The 23,557-nt window shown below is 40.2% G+C and overlaps 2 protein-coding genes across 2 annotated transcripts in view; both read left to right on the top strand.

Moving 5' to 3' along the window:
• InR (Insulin-like receptor) overlaps nt 1-11,721 on the top strand; it is a 52,801-nt gene extending 41,080 nt beyond the window's left edge. The window contains exons 4-14 of the mRNA XM_017180266.3: nt 262-663; nt 809-1,515; nt 1,637-2,221; nt 2,302-2,471; nt 2,608-2,896; nt 2,966-3,328; nt 3,392-3,819; nt 3,893-4,022; nt 4,150-4,803; nt 5,917-6,221; nt 6,288-11,721. Coding sequence (XP_017035755.1) covers nt 410-663; nt 809-1,515; nt 1,637-2,221; nt 2,302-2,471; nt 2,608-2,896; nt 2,966-3,328; nt 3,392-3,819; nt 3,893-4,022; nt 4,150-4,803; nt 5,917-6,221; nt 6,288-8,870 — 6,468 coding nt within the window. The 5' untranslated portion in view covers nt 262-409 and the 3' untranslated portion in view covers nt 8,871-11,721. The remainder of the gene's footprint in view (nt 1-261; nt 664-808; nt 1,516-1,636; nt 2,222-2,301; nt 2,472-2,607; nt 2,897-2,965; nt 3,329-3,391; nt 3,820-3,892; nt 4,023-4,149; nt 4,804-5,916; nt 6,222-6,287) is intronic.
• A 2,786-nt stretch (nt 11,722-14,507) lies between these two features.
• LOC108084100 (cilia- and flagella-associated protein 161) lies at nt 14,508-16,306 on the top strand. Its single transcript, XM_017180128.3, has 4 exons — nt 14,508-14,675; nt 14,730-15,239; nt 15,305-15,406; nt 15,991-16,306. Exons 1-4 carry the CDS (start codon nt 14,619-14,621, stop codon nt 16,156-16,158), a joined length of 837 nt encoding a protein of 278 aa, XP_017035617.1. The 5' UTR covers nt 14,508-14,618; the 3' UTR covers nt 16,159-16,306.
• Nucleotides 16,307-23,557: the final 7,251 nt, after the last annotated feature.

Genomic DNA, 23,557 nt, shown 5'->3' with positions numbered 1-23,557 from the left:
CCATGTTTTTGCACAGAAACTCGTCTCTTAGGGTTTCAGCTAAAGGGATTAATCAACGATATTGTAATAGTACAACATTATATTTTATTAACATAATACATTTACATAATATGAATAAATATTTGATACAAAACCAGTAAAGCTTAAGGAGTACATAGGGTATACAAACTTCGGCTGTCCTTAGTTAGCTTCCTATTTGTTTTTCTTTTTTGTTACCTGAGAACTAACATTCTGCTATTATTCTCTCTTTTTTCATTACAGTGGCAAAAGTGGCACTGAGAACAGGCGGAAAAAGCTTGAATAAATCATTCCAAACGACTATAAAAAAAAATAAATTAAAGTTTTCCCGCAAACAGCTTGCAAAAAAAGCGGGTCCGACGATGATTACTTGAGGTGTTGTTTTTTTTTAATGCAAAAAAATGACCTAATTAAAGTAAAAGGAGAAACACACCGGAATATGTTCAATATGAAACGGCAAACGATGATGAAAACTAAGTTGAAGCGTGAAAATGCAACAATGATGAAGGCAGAGACAACAACAATGGCTGGTGATGTATTCCCAACAGCAACAACAACAATGGCTGGCAGCAACATTTGCGTGTTGTGCCGGCAAGATATGTTGCTAGATACATGTTGCTGCCGGCAAGCAGTTGATATTAACAGGTAAGCAACATTTGCACTGCTTGTACACTGCTTTGGCATAAAACAAAGACGCGAACCGGAAACTGGTTTGGATGATCCGTGTTTTCCACCCTTTTTATAACGTTAATAAAATTTAAAAAATTTAACTTAAATAAACTCTTTTCAGTGAACGTTGGACCATTTTTCCGCACACAACAACCTCCAAATTGGAATCAACAACCGGCAAAACGAGTCAAATACGAAGTAACGGCCATCGCTTGAGCGATGACGCCGATGAAGACGCTGCGAAAAACAATCGTCGACATCGCGACTATTTTAAAATCTACAACAATTGTCACAATATATTGCGGACGCTGCAATCGCTGTTGTTGTTGATGTTAGATTGTGGCATTTTCAACAAGCGACGTCGACGACAAGAGCACTCAGTGCCGCCGACAAATCTACAAGATAAATATCTATATTATACAAAATTCCTATTGCTGTTTCACACCGCACTGGCAGCAGCAGCAGAAACAACAACAAGACTGAGTTTAAGCCGTAACAATTACAACAAACAACAACAACATAATCAGCAGAAACCACATCAAACGGAAAAGCAACACAACAATTACCATCCCCGGAATCGAAGTCTGATTTGGATATTATTAAGTCTCAGTTTACTGGCCAATCATGCGACAGCAACAGTAATTGCGGGGCAATCAATGCAGCAGCAGCAGCAGCAGCAACGAAGGTTGCTACCCCAACAACATCACCAGCAGCACCACAACAGCGACGATTTATCCGATAAGTTGGAAATGTTTGTGGAATCCACGCGAATGCGAAGAGACGTTAGCCAAACAAACGATATAGTTCGATTGTCACGCAATGAAACAAGTAAGTATTAACAAAAATATTATTCATTAGGAAAGACTTTATCTGTCCGAGAAAATATACTTTTAAGATAACTCTCTAAATTCAGGATATTAAAATGATTTTTTGATTCTCTTTTTTCAAGCTTGCAAATCGATGGATATACGAAACTTTGCAGCGAACTTCTATCTACTGGAAAACTGCACCACCATCGAGGGCTTCCTGCTCATCACTTTGATGTCGAACGTGACCATTAACCTAAATCATTCGTTTCCCCTGCTGAAAGAGGTCACCGACTTCATTGTCGTCTTTCGCGTGAACGGTCTGCATTCGCTGTCGCAAATATTTCCCAACTTGAATGTCATTCGGGGCAACAATCTGTTCGACGGTTACTCCTTCATTGTGTACTCGAATCCCGATTTGGTGAACTTGGGACTCCCCAATCTGCGATCTATTTCGCACGGCGGTGTGCGAATCGAGAAGAATCGGGTTCTGTGCTACGTGGAGACGATAGACTGGCTGCATCTCATGGCCGAGAATGCCACCCAGTCGGAGGTGGTGCTGCAGATGAACGCCAAGGAAAAGGATTGCCCCAAGTGTGCGGAGGAGATCAAAGTCAGCGGTGAAGGCCAGGATACCACGGCGCTTAGCGTGCCAGTACATAGCCTGGGCTGTCCGGAGCAGGAGAATCACAAACGCTACTGCTGGGACTCCAAGCATTGCCAAACAAGTGAGTAAATGACTTAATCCTTTCGTTTCATAAATGTTAGATCAAATTTTAACTTGTTTGATTCCCTTTCCCTGGCACAGTGTGTCCCAAGGAGTGTCGGAACAACTGCATCGACAAGGATACATGCTGCAACAAGGCCTGCTTGGGCTGCACCCTCGACAGCAATGGAACCGAAAGATGCATAAGCTGTCGCTTTTTGTCGATCAACAACACCAACTGCGTGGACACCTGTCCGCCGGGCTTGTTTCAGGTGAGATTGATTACAAATTTAACAATTTACTTCAAGAAAATGAAATAACATTGATGATAAGTCAAGGCACTTTTGGGGCCTAGAGGGTTAACCATTACAGTCCCTGAAATAAATAACAAAATCACATACTTTGCAGTACGACAAGCGCTGCATTACGGCGGAGGAGTGCATCCAGATTGGCACTCGGTTCGACAGCGGGGACAAGCCTCTGGCCCCCTTTGCCGGCCAGTGCACCACGCGCTGCCCGAAGGGCTACTCGATAGAGAATCACAGGTGCATCAAGTGCAAGGACGGCAAGTGTGAAAGGGTGTGCCAAGCGGGCATTATCGAGAGTTTGGACAGGGCCAAGGTATACGAGGGTTGCACCGTGATCGGAGGAAACTCCACGGAGCCCTTGGTTATAAGCATAAAGCGTGAGGGCGATGGTAAGTAAACAATTACAACATCTTCTTTTCCCTGTGAAACTAACATTTTCTTCATTTCTCTTTGCACAGCTCACGTGATGGACACTCTGGAGCTTTATCTGGGTCAGATTCGTACCATAAAAACCTCTCTGAAGGTGCACCTAACCTTCGGACTGACCTCTCTGCGGTTTTTTAAATCTTTAACGGAAATTGTGGGCGACCCACCAATGGACAAAAATCAATATGCTCTGTATGTGCTGGAGAATAACGATCTGGAGGAGATATGGGGACCCAACCAGACGGTGTACATCAGGAATGGCGGCGTCTTCTTTCACTTCAATCAAAAGCTGTGCGTGTCTACGATCAACAAGCTGCTGCCCATGCTGGCCTCCAAGCCGCAGTCCTTTAACAATAGCGAGGTGGCCACCGACTCCAACGGAAGCCGTGGATCATGTGAGTGATTTTTGAGTCGAAGTTTGGAATGTTTTCGTAAATTCTTCCTTCTTCTTTTCCCAGGTGGCACCTTGCCTCTAAACGTTTCGGTATCACATGTGAGCGCCATAATGGCCATCTTAAAGGTGGACACCTCGATGGTGTCGGAGGGCGAACCGACTGGGCCAAGCAATGCCACGATTATTTTCAAGGATCCTCGCGCCTTTATCGGCTACGAGTTCTTTTACATGATTGATCCTCATGGTAATGCCACCAAGAGCAACGAACAGCTCTGCGACAATCCCTGGACATTTGTGCCGGCGGACACGAAGGGAGTTACCACATTTATGAACCTGCAACCGTACACAAAGTATGCTTACTATGTGCGCACCAAGGCCATTTTCTCGGAACTGACAAATGCCCAGAGTGAGGTGCAGCATTTTGTGACAAAGCCCGCACAGCCATCTCAGGTGTCCAAAGTTAAGCTCACCTCCATCTCGGACTCGAAAATTGTAAGTATCTGGAAATCATACGTTTCAAATATTACAAATTATTAAAAATTAATCTATTTTCTACGATTTACAGTATGTGACGTGGGAATATCCCATTAGGCCACACGGAAAGCTAACGCACTTTGTACTCATTGCGGAGCGGGAAGAGCAGCATACCAATAATCCCAAGGATATGCCGTCGGAACGACAATACTGCGAGAATCGTAAGTTATTTATTTATTTATTTTTTTTGCTTTAACAATCCTACGGATGAGGGATTACAAGGGGCAACAATCTTTAATATTTCTTCATTTTGAAAAATAAATTAACATAAAAATGTTATTCTTGCAGCTATTACAAAGCCAAGTGACATTGACACTGAGATCGAAGCACCGAAGCCAGATTTGAAGCCGGATCCATTGCCCGGTGACTGCAAATGTGATGCCACAGGTGCCCCGAAAAACAGCCAGGAGATGTACAGCGATCGTAGGATTCAGTCCCACATAGAGTTTGAGAATACCCTGCAGAATTTTATCTATGTTCCGAAAAAGGACTTTCACGGCGTCGACAAAAACAAGTCGGGATCAGCGGCCAAGGGAGCTCCTCGAGTTATTAGGCCAGCAAGCGGTGCTGCCTTTGATTCCAATGCCATCGGGAATCAGCCCACTCGCCATCGCCGGCAAGCCGACGACTTGGAGCCCGACTTGGATGAACGATTCGGCAGTGTATTGCTGCGTCATGTGCGCTCCACCGCCCCAGACGCCAAGGACAAGGCCTTGAACCTAGCCAAAACGGCGAATGTCACCAACGGCCCGGAAACGATAGTAAACCTAACGGATAACTTTGTGGTAGTGCCGATCAATCAGACGAACTTCACTTTTGAGAATTTACACCACTTTACGCGGTACACCATCTTCATAAGTGTGTGCAGAGAGGTTATTGAAAATGACATGGAGCAGGCCTGCAGCAATAACTCTACAAACTATAAAGTAACCAAGAAAAGGGGTAAGTTCTATACTGGCATAATTGATTACAGCTCCTTTGGAGGTGCTGTAGCTTCAATATATTTTTTTCTTCAACAATCGTTACGGCATCTTAAAGAACTGTTCTTGCCCTCAAAAATTAGTTTTAAAAATGTTTAAAAATTATTATTGGACTCTGAGATATCGTCTCTTGAATTTATATCGATATTTTTCCATATATTTCTGAGTATGTCGAATTTGACAATATATTTGATAATAACAATATAATTTCTAAAGACAATATCTCGAAGATACATAAGGATTTTTATTTAATTTTGAAAACTTATATTGTAGTTAAGAACAGTACTGTATGATAGCGTTACAAACGTTTTGAAAAAATAAAACGTAATGAATACAGCGCCTCAAAAGTACCCAAAACCCAATTACAGCACCTCAAAAGTACCCAAAAACCGTATTACAGCACCTCAAAAGTACCCAAAAACCGAATTACAGCACCTCAAAAGTACCCAAAAACCGTATTACAGCATCTCAAAAGTACCCAAAAACCGAATTATAGCACCTCAGAAGTACCCAAAAACCGTATTACAGCACCTCAAAAGTACCCAAAAAACGTATTACAGCACCTCAAAACTACCCAAAAACCGTATTTTTTGCACTTTTAAGATGAAATATCACAAAAACCTGATGAAAGGGAAATTTTCTGAGGCAGGATTCAAGTTCAGCGCATCAAAAACCTCCAAAAAGGAATATATTTTTGGAATTTTGTCATTGTATCATGATTCCATCTAGCATTTTATGAAATTTCTGATCAAATTTGAGTCTTTATCAAATCCCCTTTTCTGATCTAAATGAGCATAAATGCGCCCGTTTTGTGATCATAAAAGAGTCTCTTATAACCCTTTCATTGAACTATAACCGACTCTTCTTCGAATAATATTTCAATCAAATTTTACGCAAAATAAAAACTGTGGCGTGCCGAAGTTAGCTCCTTCTGGTTATGAGTTATTTTCGAGTCAGTTTCATTTCAACGACTCAGAAAAGATTTATCTAGGGGATTATTGTAAGAGTGATCCTCCAAATGGTTGCTGGGATGGTTTTTGGTCAGATTTTAATCATAAAGTATTCACCCTTTCAGAGGACGTTGACAAGGCCCGAAATTTGACCTTAACCTTGGAAATTGGAAATAATACGAGAGCCGCTGTGCGAGCCTTCTGGCTGCCACCGCTCGATCCCAACGGTGAAATTCTCACCTACACGCTGGAATATCAATTGGATAAATCGGACACGGTGGAGACCAAGTGCATCCCAGTGGCCAATTATAGTGCCACCGAGGGCTACCTCCTCAAGGGTGTCAGCGATGGCCTATACCGTATGCGCGTGCGGGCCAATTCCATGGCAGGATTTGGCGTCTACACGGAACCTGAAACCATTATCGTGACGGTGAGTTTGGGATATAACTGAAAGTACTCCCATAAGGGATACTAAATCCTTGCATTCGTATTCCAGCCTATGAAGAGCTACTACATTACCATGGCCGTTATATTGTGCATTGTCATTGTCCTGGCGTTTGCCTTCCTGCTTGGCTACATCCGGTACCTGCAAAAGAAACGGCGACCCAATGATCTGCACATGAACACGGAGGTGAATCCGTTCTATGCCAGCATGCAGTACATACCCGACGACTGGGAGGTGCTCAGGGAGAACATCATCCAGCTGGCGCCCCTCGGACAGGGATCCTTCGGCATGGTGTACGAGGGCATCATCAAGTCCTTCAGCAACGGCATTGAGGATCGCGCCTGCGCCATTAAGACGGTCAACGAGAATGCCACGGATCGGGAGCGGACCAACTTCCTGAGCGAGGCCAGCGTGATGAAGGAGTTCGACACGCACCATGTGGTCCGGCTGCTGGGCGTTTGCTCGCGCGGCCAGCCCGCCCTGGTGGTCATGGAGCTGATGAAGAAGGGCGACCTCAAGTCCTACCTGCGGGCCCATCGTCCCGAGGAGCGGGATGAGGCCATGATGGCCTATCTCACCCGGATAGGAGTCACGGGCAATGTGCAGCCGCCGACCTACAGCCGGATCTACCAGATGGCCATTGAGATTGCGGATGGTATGGCCTATCTGGCGGCCAAAAAGTTCGTTCATCGCGATCTTGCCGCCCGCAACTGCATGGTGGCCGAAGACCTGACCGTGAAGATCGGTGACTTTGGCATGACGCGGGATGTCTACGAGACGGATTACTACCGCAAGGGGACCAAGGGTCTGTTACCCGTTCGCTGGATGTCGCCGGAGAGCCTGCGAGACGGTGTCTACTCCAGTGCCAGTGATGTGTTCAGCTTCGGTGTGGTGCTCTGGGAGATGGCCACACTGGCGGCTCAGCCATATCAAGGGTTCTCCAACGAGCAGGTCCTTCGCTTCGTCATCGAGGGCGGCGTGATGGAGAGGCCGGAGAACTGCCCGGACCTGCTCCACCGGCTGATGCAACGCTGCTGGCATCACCGGCCCAATGCCAGGCCCAGTTTCCTGGATATAATTGCCTATCTGGAGACGCAGTGCCCCGACTCGGAGTTCAAGAGGTTCTCCTTCTACTACTCGGAGAGCGGGCAGACGCATCGCGAGAAGGAGCGCAAGGAGCGCAGTCAGCTGGACGCCTTTGCGGCGGTGCCACTGGACCAGGACCAGCAGGAGGCGGAGCAGAATGAGGATGCCACCACGCCCCTGCGGATGGGCGACTATCAGACCTACAAGCAGAACTCCGCCTTGGATCAGCCGGCGGAGAGTCCCATTGCCCTGGTCGTGGATGATCACCAGGGGACGCACTCGCCGTTTAGCATGCAGTCAGGTTTCATAGCCAGCAGCACGCCGGATAACCAAACGGTGATGGTGTCTGCATTCCAGAATCTTCCCGCCTCGCAGAGCGACGATGCCACGGCGCCTTATGTCCTGCCGGATACGGACAACAACGAACGTGGCTACGAGATTTACGATCCGAGTCCAAATTTCGCCGATTTGCCCACGAGCCGGAGTGGCAGCACGGGCGGCGGCGGGAGACTGAGTGGAGAGCAGCATTTACTGCCTAGGAAAACTGGAAAGCAGCCGGTCATCATGAGCAGCTCCATGCCAGATGATGTGATTGGAAGTGGCGGACACGGAGGCGGTGGATCGTCGTCCCTGCAGCCCTCAACCGCCTCGGCGGCCAGCTCCAATGCCAGCTCCCACACCGGACGCTATCCCAGCCTCAAGCGAGTGGTGGCGGATACGCTGCGGAATCGAGCCAACATGTTCAATCGCCACCTGTTCAATCATCACAAGCGCACGGGCAGCAATGCCAGCCACAAGAGCAACGCCTCCAATGCGCCCAGCACCAGCACGAGCAACTCCAATCTCACCAGCCATCCGGTGGCCATGGGCAACCTGGGGACGATCGAGAGCGGCGGCAGCGGCTCGGCGGGTAGTTACACGGGGACGCCACGCTTCTACACTCCGACCGCGGTCACACCAATCGCGATCAGCGATAATCCCAACTACCGTCTGCTGGACGAATCGATGGGCAGCGACGGGCAGGCCACCATTCTGACCACGAGCAGTCCCAATCCCAACTACGAGATGATGCATCCACCGCCGGGTCGTGGTGGCGTCACCACCGACAATCCCAATTATGTGGCCATGAATGAGCCCACGCCGCCGGTCCAGATGGCCGGAGTGACGATCAGTCACAATCCGAATTATCAGCCGATGATGGCGCCCATAAATGCCACACAGAGCAGCTCCTCCGACGAGAACGAGGAGGAGGAGGAGGCCGATGAGGAGGAGGACGAGGATGACGATGTCGATGACGTGCATGTGGAGCACATCAAGATGGAGCGAATGCCGCTGAGTCGGCCCAGGCAGAAGTCGGCGCCGCCCAGTCGCAGTCGCAGTGTCAGCCAAACGAGAAAGAAGTCGCCCACAAATCCAAACTCGGGTGTGGGAGGCACAGCGACCACGGCGGGCAACATGTCCAATCTTCTAAAGGAGAGCTGGCTGCGGCCGGCGAGTGGGACGTCGAGACCGCCGCCACCGAATGGCTTCATTGGCAGGGAGGCATAATAATAATAATACCTACAATCCTGCTCTTTACTTTGGTAGAGAAAACTGTGTACATAGAGGATAAGGAGAAGGAGGAGGAGGATTGAGTCGTTAGGATCTTGACTTGGACTTTAAGCCAAGTCTGCAAACTACGGGTGGGTCTAAGGTTAACCTATGGATAATTTTAGAGGCAAATGCGAGACGACTTTGGAATTTTTCAATTTCAAAAATGTCAAAATAATTTATTAAATTGCAAACTCCACTAAAATTATTCAAAGATTATCTACTTAGCCCGCCTCCTAGGAAGATTCGTCAGAAGAAACCACTGTACATGTTTAATACCCCATATTTTTTTAAGCCTATTTATGTTTACGTATTTCGTTTAGTATTTACGCTACAGTTTTTTTTTTGTTGTGTTTGTTTATAAATTAATAAACTGCCGCAATAGAAAAATCAGAGACAGAGACAGAGAGAAAGAGAGAAGCAGAAAACGATAGTTAAAGCAGAAGAAAACAAAACAGAAGATGAAGTCCTACATGCAAATAACAAAAAGTACAAAAGCCAACAACCAACCAACCTAAGTACCGTTTAAAATAGACATACAAATTTCTACCAATTATTAAACATAACTCATAACTACTACGTACATATGTTAATTACGATAATTTTTTATTAGTACCTACCAAACAACCACACAAACACACACACACACAGCAAGCAATACAAAATTACAAAACAACAACTGTCTTCACTGAGTTTTTAGCAATTGTAACCATAATTATTCATAATTATCCATAATTATCAATAATTATCCATAATTATCCGTAATTATCCATAATTATCCATAATTATTTATAATTATCCATAATTATTTATAATTATCCTTTTATAAACGTACTCAGATTCATTTGATAACTGCATGGGTCAACTTTTAGCACCAAGTGTTGCTTGATTAGCACACAGTTTCTCTTATAATTTTCTTCTCCCTTTTTGTTTATGCTTAATTGTAATATTTATTTGTACATAAGGCAAATCATGTAGGATAAAAATGGAATAGGTTTTGCAGAACACAAAAACCCATGTTCAATGTTTTATCCTTTTTATTTTCTAAATTAATTTTCGTTGAAGCCAAGCTTCGAGAGGAGATGAACTATATATATGAAAACAAAAATTAAAACCATAATGTAATTCGAACTGAGAGCTTAAGTAACTGATGCATCATAATAACACTGTATACAATCTGCTATCGTTTTTATATATACCAGATATATGAATGGGAAGCAAAAGCATTTTATGTACCATAACTATATACATGAAAGCAAAACTAAAAACGAATCGAAACAAAAACTCCATAGCAAACAACACTATTCTGCCATACGCCATTATAACTCAAATACGAACAAGAAACTGGACGGATTTTCGTTTTTCTTACCACATATACACTTGCAGATATATATATATATATATATATTTAATGAATTAGCAATAGCAAAAAAACAATAGACAAAGGATGCATATACCATATACCATGTACCACATATATATTTACACATTTACACATACGTAATTAGGAACTGAACGTGATATGTTTGCTGAGTGTACTATCCTGAACAGTTCATCCCGACGAAGTCCCATTCAAAGTCACCCAACACACATTCTCTTCGAAAATCGGAACCCAAATTTAGCAACAATACACAGCCACACTTAGTAACAAACAAATAAACAAACAAACAGACAGAAAACAACTACAGCAAATGGAATTTTTAAAACGAAAAACAACAACAACAACAAAAGTATTCGATATTTGCCTTCGCTCTTTATATTATTAAATATATTTAACTATAATAGATCATATATGATACGTATGACAAAAGCATAGAGAAAAGTAACGAAAAGAAAAGCAGAAACGAAGAACCAGAAGCATGTGCAACAACGTTCATTTGTTTTTAATTTATACACATAAATGCAAAGCAGAAACAAGGAAACTAAATATTTAAATGAATTATACAAAATACTTAGATTGTAAACACGCATGTAAGAAGGAGAGGAGGAAGGGATGAGAGAGTGAGGCAGAGAATAACTTGAATAAATTAACAAAAAAAAAAAAAAAAACAAGTAAGCAGAGAGAAGGAAGAACTAGGGCTAATTATATAAACAAAACTGGGAAGCAAGCGATATTTACACTGAAAACTGAAGTAAAAAAATAATATAAAAATAAAAAAAAATAATAAAACTATTAAATTAATTAAACTATGTAATACGCTATTTGCATAACAAAACAATAGATATTCTACACACACACACGCATACATACATATATTACCCATACACACACACACATACACACACTAAAAAGACTGAAATATATAGTTCCTTTTGTTTTTATGTACATAAAAAAAAAATGAGAAAAAAAAAAACACAGAAATTCTAACGAAAATTGTAAACTTAAAGAACGATAAGAAGAGGAGAAAAGAACGTAAAAACAATTAATGGAATTATACATTAAACGAGTTAAATTTAAATCAAATAAAACAAAGAAGCAGCAGCAGCGCAGCATTACGCCTACACTTGTGTAACATTTATATATTTAGTAGTCGAATTAACTAAATTTTGTAACATAAAAGTGGAAATGTGACAACGCCAAATATCAACTTCTTATATAGCGATATATATTCAGGATTATTTGGCTGTGGGTCGAGTCCGCTCCTCGCTGCCGAAATGTATATATAGTACATGCGAACCTATAATAATTGAATATAAACAGTACCATTTAAACTAATTATTGTAAACTAAATGCATACATATAAACACTGTAAACAGAACAGAAAATGAAAAAAAGAAAAGAAAAGAAAACAAAAAAAAAAAACGAAAAGCTTCAATATTTTTTATTATTTCTAATTAAAGCTAATTGTAAAAATAATGATAAGTTAATTGTTTCCTGTTTATTTAAGCGAAAACCAACAACAAAAATATATATATAATAAAAAGGAAATTCAAATAAAAGACTAAGAAAAAATCTAGAACTTTATTTTATAAATCGTATAGAAAATGATCCAAAATTGGGAGTTAATCCATTATTTCAGCTGGAACTAGAAAGAAAGCTGCAGTTAAGTTTGATGGACTATAGATTATGGATGCTTTTCATGGCGAAAAACGAAGTTGTGGGCGTGGCCACATTAAAAAAAATGTAAAAAAATAATAATAAAATTAATTTAAAATAAACTTGATTTCCATATTCTAGATACCCATCTTGTTACCAATTTTAATAGCTCTAGCTCTTATATTCTCTGAGATATGTTGCTTCACACTAACGGACAGGCGGACAGGCGGACATGGCTAAATTGCATCGGTTGGTGTTGCTGATATGCACTTGGAAAAGTGAACTTTTATGATAATTTAATATATTTCTTATCTTATTTTCTCTAAAGTATTTTTAAGTATTCCAAATATAAAGCTATTATCGATTAAGGTTTCATTGTCTAGATCGACTAGCCTGTTGATGCTGATTTTGAAATACTGTAGAAGATGGAATTATAATAATAATAAATAATAATAATAGCTTTACTGTAATTCAACCAAAAGAAATTGTTTATTTAACCCACAAGAATTATTTCTGTGTACGAAAATGTAAGTATATATATTTGTATATGTATTTTAATATGCTAAAAAATTCTCATAAATGCAATCAATACAGAATTCACTTCATAAATTTAATAAGGTAAAGATTCCCTAATTTCTGAGCAAGTTCTCTCTGAATCCTCCCCCGAACCCCTTCATCAACTATCATCACGCTGAACTGACTAATAATCTAATTAGACTTCCAGAGCGATGACTTTTCGCTGTCAAAAGATGAATGCGAGTAATTCCAGCGCCTCAAGGAAACTATTTGAGATGCGGGAGGGATGGCGACACCGCGTCAAGATGTCAAAGGGATAGGTAATAAATTGCTGTCAGTCAGCTCCAGCTCCGGGTCCCGGCTCCAAGTAACCGACTCCTCGGCAGCTGGTGGAAATAGGCCCGCGGCACTTTCAATTTCCGCAGCGGCATTTTTCAATGTGAACGGGAATTCCTTGGAGAGGCCCAGGCTGGAGCGGCTGACGACATGCGCACTCTCGGTTTTGTCTCGAAATGTAATTAGTTGGATACTTCATTAACCACAGTCGACAATCAACAAATGAGTAATTAACTTGCGCCGTGGGTACTCACTTACTCACTCACTCACTCGGCTACTCGCCGCCATCGTGTGCAGTTAATATTTCATAATTGAGCAATTTATTTTCGCCTCTTTGACAGGATCAAAGCCGAGGCCGACACTCAAGCGCCACATGCAAATTTAATGCTCGGTTAGTTGCCGGTGCGATGGCTTTGTGTGTGGCTCGGTCAAAGCAGGGAACTATCTTTGATCTGTTTCTGGAGGGGAATTACCATTACTTTTATCGGGTATGAAGCCTAGTGTAATAACGCCCATGTCCGTTTTAACCCTTTTAAAAATATCAAACCTCTCGCTGTTCTATAAGTCACTTTTTGTTGAATCTTATAGCACTATTAAGCTGGAATTTAGAAATAAGTAGTCTAGGTTCATACAAATTAGTACCATATTTACCAAACCTTTCAAATAAATAAATAAATAATTAAAAAAATAAAAACAAAAAAGAAAGCTAACTTTGGCCAGCCAAAGTTTGTATACCCTTGCAGGTAACAATTAAAATATAGCATAACTATGCCAAAAATGCATTAATTTCGATTCGAAAAGCGGTTTTGTGTTAGTTTTTATAAGCCCAAAAAAAAATGCATACCAAATTTAAAATTTTAAGAAATCACAATTTTTGGCCATTTTTCTTAATTTTAATGATGTAACCCCTTATCAAATTTCGCAAAAATGGCCAAAAAATCGATTTCTTCCGGACATGTCCAGAAAAATTCGCATGTTAATGCTGATCAAGAATATATATGGTTTATGGGGCCGGAAATGATTCCTTGACTTAGAAAAATATTATTTTGTATTATAAAATCGGATTTTTTATATTAAAAAACTTCTTGATTTTTTTTTAAATTAAAAATATTATAACTCGGCCAAAAGAGCATTAATTTTAAATCGGAAAACTGTTCTGTGCAAGATTTTCTACAGTTAATAAATCTGCATGCTTCATTTAAAAATTTTGAAAATTAAATTTTTTTTCAAAATCAAAAATTTTAATGATGATTTTATAAAATTTTGCAAAAATGGCCAAAAAATCGATTTCTTCCTGAAATATCTAGAAATATTTCCCTGTTGATGCTGATCAAGAATATATATGGTTTATAGGGTCGGAAACGTCTCCTTCACTGCGTTGCAAACTTCTGACTGAAATTATAATACCCTGCAAGGGTATAAAAATGTTATAATAGGCATTACTGATCGTATGACAAGCAGAAGGTAATAACACGTTTGTTTTTTTATAGAAAGAAGAAATTATGACAAAAAGCTTAAAATGGGTAAATGATTATAAAACTTGCACAGAGGGAGATCATGAAGTAATGACAAAATTAGTCCAAAATCTAAAAATTAACAAATGATTATACAATTTGCAGAGCGGATGTTGGGATACCTTTAAAACTGTCATAATAGGTCTTATAACACTCAACGTATGACAAGCAGCCTTTTAATCAGTAAGTAGTTACTTTTTTGTCACTAGAAAAACCCACTCGTTCCGGAAGTTAAACACTACACCGAAAATTGGATACTGGGACATAAAGAAAACTTATTTTTAGTCGCGTCATTGCTGCGAAATGTATGGTCCTGGCGTAAAAGTTGGCTACTGGCAGGAGACTGCCCTACAAGAGGAGGTGAGCATTTTATGCAGATGAAAGGTGGAATAAAATATAAAATGAAATATATAGATGCGCGTGAAAGACATGCAACAGGGTGGAAACACCCTACTGGACACGACGCGCGCCGCCTATAAACACTTCTATCAGGACACCATGCTGGGGCCGCCGCAGGAGGTGGTCGCTTTCGGGGTTACACTTCAGGTGCGGCCCGTCAAGATCAGCATTTGCCGCCAGCAGGTGGTGGATCAGAACCTGGCCCTTTCGGTGATCATCACCCATGAGGGCATGATCCGCAAGTGCACCACCATCAACGAGATGTGCGACTTGACGGTGGCACCTTCGCCACGTTCCACGCTGCGTAGCAGCTTCCGTATTGTCAGTCCCGACGATGAGGATCGATCCGGCCAGTGTCTGGGCTATGGCGAGAAGTTTCGCCTCCAGACCCTGGATCCTGTCGATGAGCCCATGTACTTGTACAGCGGACCCAAGCGGATGAATCTGTCGCTGCCGGTGGACACGGGTCGGTATACAACCAAAAATGGCGAGCTAACGCTGCCACTGGGCGTGGTTTCTAGCAAGGTCGGTTTTTGATTTAAGTTTAGTTTTAGAAATGGGTATCTTATATCTTGTATATTATCCTTTAGAACTGCGGTCCATATGCCCGGGTGCCCGTTTCCCACACCCACTTCTATTGCGCCCACAAGGATCCTGATCTGCGTTACGAGAGCGAGGGCAAAACCATTCCTGTAAGTTGTTTATATTTTAAAATTAGATTTTGATTAGGGATCTGGATCAATTTTCAAATTTCCTTTTGTTGGTGTAGAAATCGAAAATCGGAAGCTTAAGCTAAGGTTTAGTTAAGTAGTATGCTTTGAATGCCAGGGTATGCAATTGTAGAGAACTGCTTGATATTGCTTGATATTCTTGAGCAGCATCAACAGCCGAATCAATCTAGCCGTAAACGTCTGCTCCTCTTTGATAGTCTCTCAGTTAAGGAGCTATCTAAACAAAACTTTATAGAAAGACTTCTTTTTAGTCTAATAAGTATAAAAGGCGGAAGTTCGGAAGACTATATAATATAGCTGCGAAATAGTGAACATTTTTAAAATTTAAGAAATTATAAATTAAAGAATTAAATGAAAAAGCCTCAGAAAATCATCAAAAGTTGAATATTGTTACAAATAAATGTAGGGCTATGTATTTCGCTGGATTCTCAAAAATCAAATGGCAAACTGCAAGGGTATATCAACTTCAGTATGCCAAAAATAGCTTCCTTTTTTTTATTTATTGAATTTTAACAATACCTACTTACAACGTATTAACCTTGTAGGTAAACGAGCCCGTGATTATTGTTCACGCAGTGACAAACCAAAATCTGGCAGTGGAACACGTCCAGGCGGACACTCCCTTTGGTCCCGAGCTTCAGGTGTCCGTGCAGACTTACAAGAACGTCTACAAGCGGGAGACCTGGAAGAATCTGTGGAAGTTCTGTTTTTAATGTCGATTCCCTTCCATATTTCATACATTTTATGTTGAATATATGCAGTATCTGGTACCTGTTGCGGCATCCGAAATGACGATGTCAAATGAGCTGTTGCAAGTTCGTCTGTTTGTAAAGCATGTCAAAATAAAAGACCCGTTCCCAAGTTGTCGTAAATTCCATTTTGATTGCCCAGCAATGCCAAGAATCTGTGGTGGAAATTTATGCCTAGGCGGGCAGCGATGGCAGTGGCTCCCCCATAGGACTTCCAGGCGGTCACCGAGGCGTGTGAGTGATTTGTTGCGGGAGCAACGGCTAGGGGGAAATGTCACAAGTTGCGCCACTTTATGCTTGTGATAAATTAATTAAAATTAGACAATAACTACGACGGGAAGCCGGCTAATGAGCTGGAGACGATCGACAAGGGCAGCGTCTGCACGCTGTCGCCCAACAGCAAGCAGATCTTGTAGAACATGTCAGCGCAACAAATTTCAATTAGTTCACGCTTCACTTATTCGACGGCAGCAGAGCAGTCATAAAAAGAAAGTGCCGCCCCCAGACGGAGCTGCCAATGGGGACGAGTGCACAGGACATGCACAGAAAGAAAATTTGTCTACTTAACTAAATATGATTGGAAAACTTTTTGTAATTTTTGTCAAACAAAAATTGCATTTTTTTGGGTAATATTTCTTGAATTAAGAATAAATTCAGTTGCTTTTAGAGTAACTATCTAATAACACATATGTAATAGCACAATGTAATAGCAAAAACATGTGCTCGCCACTGTATATACTTTGATGTTAGAACCAGTTGGGAATTATAAAAGTAATACCAAAGTGCTAGTACTTCCAACATTTTTGTAGGATGAAAACTAAAGAATTATTATTATTTTTAATCTATTTTTTTGTTTCCTGAATTCTGTGTTATTTTTTGCCACATTTATCCTTTCCTTTTATTCAGAATTTTGTAACTTGGTAATTTTAAAGATTTTTGGATACACAAAATTTGGATATTTTGATATTTTTCATCTATGGAAAAACGGTCTAAGTAGAATTTTTTCCAAGTGCACCATAATTAATTCGAACAAATAAATTCGGCTGTAAAACGCAGTTTGTGACTTTAATTGGGCGCACGATCGCCGCCCAAGGAACTTTAGTGCCCGACCTTTGGGAATATTGCAAAGTAAAGAGCTGCAAATGAAGACAAAGGTCCCGATACCGATCCCGATTCCGAGACCGATCCCGTTCACGGTCGCTGTCCCCAGCTCCAAGTTATTTTCGGCTCGCTCAGTTGCTCCGATTACATGTTTTCTGTCATAGATTAGCCGCGGACCGCCCTCAGTCGTGGCAGCGCACACAATTTCACACTCCCCCGCCACGACCGCGTCTTGTTCAGCATCTGTTGCAGTGTCTCGAGTGACAAAGTGGTTCGAGGGGAGTATCGATTCTGGATGTTGCCTCTCTTCTCTGGGCTAAACTGCACATTACTTATGCAGGATGATTTACTGAGACGCGTGACAGATTTACAAGTTGCATTTACCGCATTAATTCATCATTAATATATGGCGGGAGCTGGGGCAAATAAATAGATATTCTAACCGAATGTGGACGATTTTTCACACCTTCGAGTGACTTGTCACATTGAGGAAACAATTACCGAATTGCACATGCCGGCATTTCCTGCCTAATTGCACTTGATGTGTATTTATATATAACTTTATACATTTGCAACACATTTTCGCCGTTTTTCCCGTAATTATTATGAGGCGTTGACACATATATCGCATGCAGGCCCGACTTGTGTGCAGTCGAATGTCGGCGGCATAAATAATTTACACAACTCATTAAGACACTGTTGAATATAATGCTTTTACGACTCTTTAATGCATCTTCTAAAAACTACAATTATTTCCAAGTCATGTACATTTAGGGGTATTATTTAAAAAATAAAAGAAACTAAGGTATTATTGAAATTTACTAGTTTTCTCGTTAATTAGTTACTTAAATGAGATATGGTTTTAACAATAATTGAAGATATGATACTTTAGAAAGGTTGACAGAAACAAGTATATTTTTTTAAGAAATAAAAAAAAGTTGTTTTAGAAGAAAACCATCACTTCCTCTTTAGTATTGGAAAGTTATCAGGAGATTCTTCTTATTATCTATTTATGTCCTTAAATAATAAGTCATTAAAAGTTGTAAAACTAATAATATTAAATCAGCTTTATTAATATTTATTTCTTAAATCAAACTAAAACAAACAAAAACAATTATATATATATTTTTAAGACACACCCACTATTATTATGATTAACTCAGCTGCACTTGGTATTCAAATGAAACTCTTGTAAAAACGCTGATTGCCAACTGAGCACACTCAAAAAACAATAAAAAAGGGAAATGTATTTTGAATATATTGCGTTATAAAACGTAGCATCATTTCGGGGACAGGAAAACGAGAAAACAACACACAAAGCCCAGAGAAAAACATTGTCTGTGTTCCGTTGTGCTGCATTTTTATGTGCCATGAAATTAATTTACGATTACGACAATTTAAATTTTTAAAATCACACTAAAAATATGCTAACAACTCGGCCTGACTTGGCGGCAAACGACGAAAGTGTTAAGAGGCCAGAGGAAGCAGCCCACAAATGTGGCCCGGGATTGGGGACTGAGATGGGGTCTTGCGGGGTCTTGAGAAAAAAAGGGGGAAAACTGGGACTGGGGCCCATTGTGTCGCTCTCTGTTCAATATATGGCAAGTGTTGAGTTGTGTTCATATTTTGTCAGAAGTTATTTAATTTCTATAAACAGACTGCGACAGTCATTCGTAGTCGAGGGGGACGAGGATGCTGATGATGATGTGGCACTGACGTTTATGTGGCATTGGCGGAGGCGGAACTCGTTCACGGCTTATTTGGCAGCTCCTTTCGAGTTCGTTTATTGATGTTGCTGCCCTGCTGGCAACAACAAGTTTTAAGTGGCTGTTACTTTACGAGCTTATTAAAAAAGGAAGTTGTTCTCTGGGTTTTATTGGCCAAAACAAAACACAACAAAAAAAAAAATGAGCCATAAATTTGGGAAGAATAGGAGCCCAGGTGCGTCAAGTGACAAGAGTTTCCACTTACCGTTAAGCATATGTTTTATTTTGATTTAATATTAATACGAAATAGGTTCTCCCCCCCTTGCCTTATAACATATCAAAACTATCCACACAATTGAGGGCCTAATCAGGCATGCAGGCAGGCATCAGGCTCCACACATCCCATCCTATCCTATCCTATCCGTTTGCGAGGATTCGGCCAGTGTCTGATTTGAAAATTATTTATTTATGGCAATCAGCAGCAGTGAAGCTCGAATGGCAATTGTGTTTCATTTCTCTTAATACAGCTCGTCAAATAAACAAATCATGGTGTTAAGGCAAATGATGGATTGACATCAGCCAGGCGCACACACTGCCACCCATCATGGCTCTGTGTGTGTTTGTGCACTCAGCCAGTAGCCAGCAAGCCAAACATGGCCAAAACTGGAAATCCAAAGTACTGGCCAACAAAGCGGCAACAATGGCAGCAAAGCACAGTGGTATGAGGAGTCTTTTTTTGTGGGAAATTGTGTATAAATGAAATGGAAGATAGCCGGAAGGTTACAAGATATGAAACATATTAGAAATGAGAAATCCGAATTAATTAACAAAATATCGCTCTTAATATTATAGCAAAGATTTTCTAATTTCTAAATATAGTGAATATAACATAATAACAAAATAAAAAAACTATTAAAAAAATAAAATATAAAATGTAAAGTTTAAATATAAATAATTTTTCTGATCACATAACTTATCACATAAAGTTTTCAACAACAACAACCAAGTCGATCTAGCCATTTCTGTTAAAAAAAAAACTTTTACAACTTTTTTTCTTTTAATTTATACAAATTTTCAAAAATTTAAAATTAAATAAATATTTATATATTTTTATATATTTACAGCTGTGTTCACGGAAATAGCAGTGCGACAGAGGGAACAACTTCAAAACCTTTTTTTGTACATATTCCTTTTTGCAAGCTGATCTATTGCACATTGTTTTTGTAAAATGGAACATAAAGATAAGAATCGAGAAAAAATTCCGTTAGATTTGCTCTATTTTTATGTTTTATTGATATTTTTTCACATATGCAGCTCGTTTTGGCCGATCACTGAAATAGCAGTATTTAATTTTCTTTCGCAAAAAGTGCCCAAATTTCTATTAATTTTGTAAAAAATGAGTTTAATTACGGTCGTTATTATAGTTTATTCTATAATACACCTTTACAACGCAAAAAAAATTATTTTAGTGGGCGCAGGACCTCACTGCTCCATGAGAGAAAGGTATCAGATTACTTAGCCTAGAAAGAAGGGCAAAACATGTAAAGAGTCTCCAAATCTTTCAAATTGTTCTTTTAAAATAGTTTATAAGTCATGAAATATGAACCGAACCCAAAAAAACCGAGGTACGATTCGCAAAACCACAATTGTACAGGCTCGACGCGTACTTCGCTTCAGCAAAGCTCGTCCTTTTGCATCCTCTAGGGATATATGAGCGGGAATTGGGATGGGAATCAGTCATGGGACCATTCGCCGGGGACTTATTGAATAAATTTTAGATTCGCGAAGTCCATGGAAAATGTCACTGCTTGGTTACAGGCATATCAAGGCCAGATTGGAGTTCGCCAATAGCCACTTGAACTGCCACTATTCAAATGGCGTAATATCCTTTGGACAAATGACTCCAAACTGGTTTTATTTGGTGGAATAGGACAAGACAAGACCTCCAAATAGATAGTGCCCCCCAAACCATACGCTGAAGACAGTAAAACACGGTGGCCTAAAAATCATGGTTTGGGTATACTTTTCATACAACGTTTTAGGTCCCGTATATATGATCTGTCGGATCAAAGACCATTATTTTTATGTCCAAATATTAAAAACTGTCTTGCAGCCGTATCCTGAGGAAAATATTCCATTAATTTGCGCATTTCAGCAGTACAGTGACCCTAATCATACCGGTAAGGTGGCCAAGGAGTGGGTTCTTAATGGAAAAGTGGATGCAATGCCATGGCCTGCACAGTCCCCGGATATAAATTCGATCGAAAACTTATGGGGGACATCAAGGGCTACGTATTAGAGAAGTTTCCGACTTCTAAGCCGCACCTTTGGCGATTTGTGCAGGAGGAATGAGACCATAATCCCCTCAAGCGTTGCTAAGACTTGGTGGACTCCTTGCCACCCAGGTATGAGGCTATGATAGCTTCTAAAGGCTATTTAACAAAATATTAGATCATAGTCAATTAGAATTTAAGAAGAAATAGGTTTCTTGTACGATATTTTTAAATTTATGAAGAATTTTAGTTTTTCACTGCTATTTCAATGATCGGCATAATATAGACCTTTTTTGTTGATATTAGCTATATCTTCTAAAAGGTTTATGTTACCTAAATTAAATGATTGTGGTATTGTTAATAATTAAATACACTAAGCCTTTATGAAAAAAAAATTTATGAAAATAGCGTTTGTAACAGTATTTTCCAATCTTAAACGTGCAGGTCGTGGGGCACTGCTATTTCCGTGAACACAGCTGTATGTATATAATATATTTTTCTTTTTTTTTTCAATTTTTAATTTGATATGCAGATTTGTAAGCCTAATTGAAACTAGAACAGGAAAGCTTACTGAATTGAAATGAATTTATGATTGAATTTGACCCCCAAATCCAATTGGTTGCAATGGGTAAGTTGGATACCTTTTCCGGATTCCGTTCTTCATTTCGATGATATTCGATTAATATATTAAATAACATAGTATAACAGTTTACCGCACATATGTACAAGTAATTCGTAAAGTATTAAATTATATTATATATCAACTTACAGTATTGATCCTATATTATTTTCTTAAATAAATTCAAAGATACAATAACCTTTAGTTTGTAATCCTCTCCTTTTGGAACGAAAAACCTCAATCTATAAAATCTCAATCTTTAAAATATAATCAATATATACTTAGTTAAAGTTTCTAGTAAAAACATGCATGATCCGTTTGTTCGTTTATTTTCTTGTTGAAATGAATCTTAAATTTGAACTTCAAGTCTCTGGGTTTTCAGCTTAACTCAAAAATTCAGCATTCTTTTTCATTGTTGAACACTGTGGGCGATGCGTCGATTTTTGCAGTTGCAGAGGAAGCGGAAGTGGCAGTGGAAGAAGTGGCTATATTTTGTGGCATGTGCTGGCTGTTTGTTCGCCTTTGTTGCCGCAGTGGCTTTAAAATTTGCTGCCCCTACTCTTCTTCTCCTCGGCAGCGTACTTTATTTTTATTTTCCACACTTTTTCGAGCGACCTGACTTGGCACAGAAAGAAACAAAGCGTTGATGGGGGGAGGGCGGGGGAAGCGAGGACCAACACGAAAACATTCATAAAATATGCATTATGCAATCTAAGCTCGTGTGAGCGTTGCTAAATATTTTATGCACATGTATTGTGCCAAACACAATCGCACAAACATCTGCGATGGTGTATTGTGTAGTTTATGATGTTGTTTTCCTTTTTTTTTTTTCTACATTTTCCGAGGCCGCTGAATGTATTCATAATCATTAATATATCTCCAAAGCAAAGGCAAATAGCGAAATTAACAAATTCCTTTATGTCACAAATATTCCATGCCTCGCCGAAGATAAATGGCAAGATGAAAATATATACATATATTCGTTGGGGAACAAAATCTGAAATAATAAAAACATTAAATACAGTTTTAAATCACATGTGCCGTTTAACACATTGAGCCGAGCATTTGCTTTCCATTTTTAATGCGTCTTCCCGTCGCACTGCGCATAAATTTCAACTTAAATTGCGCGCGCAGGCCAAAAACCGAGAAACCGAAAAACCGAAATACCAGGGTCTTCCACTCTGGCCTCTGGGGCTGGCAAACGCCGCCCACTTAACGCCCTGGGTGGCTGCTATCTCTCTCTGTCCTCGCCCCATCCCACTTGCTCTTCCAATAAGATCGCTGCCAATTAGCTTCCGAGTGTCTCTGTTTATTTTCGGCGGGATTTGGTGGTCGTTACGAGTGGTTTATTTTGATTTGCCTAAGCAGGCAGCTTCGGTTCTTCATTTCTGTATTTCGAAACTATTAAATTATGGGCAAAATGTCGTTGCTCTTTGATCTGGCTGCCAAATGTCTTGGCCCGGGTCTACTTATACTTATATTCAGGTATAAAGCCACATATATATATATGTATCTTTATTACTGTCCTTCTTCTCTTTGTTCTGTTCACTTTGCGGCAACGTTTCGTTTACGGCGTTTTAATGAGAATTATGTGACTTTAATTTATGTCTCAATTTTGCGCATATTAAAATCTTTATTTTGTGATGCGACTTTCTGCGCTTTTG

The sequence above is a fragment of the Drosophila kikkawai genome, chromosome 3R (genome assembly GCF_030179895.1).
Source record: "Drosophila kikkawai strain 14028-0561.14 chromosome 3R, DkikHiC1v2, whole genome shotgun sequence".
Taxonomy (NCBI): Eukaryota; Metazoa; Arthropoda; class Insecta; order Diptera; family Drosophilidae; genus Drosophila; species Drosophila kikkawai.
The sequence above is the reverse complement of the archived record's forward strand: the minus strand, read 5'-3'. Positions and strand labels throughout refer to the sequence as shown.

Coding starts and splice junctions, on each gene's coding strand:
- LOC108084100 (XM_017180128.3), top strand. CDS start 14,619: ATGTATGGTCCTGGCGTAAAAGTTGGCTACTGGCAGGAGACTGCCCTA. Junction 14,676..14,729: donor AGACTGCCCTACAAGAGGAG/GTGAGCATTTTA, acceptor TGAAATATATAG/ATGCGCGTGAAAGACATGCA. Junction 15,240..15,304: donor TGGGCGTGGTTTCTAGCAAG/GTCGGTTTTTGA, acceptor ATTATCCTTTAG/AACTGCGGTCCATATGCCCG.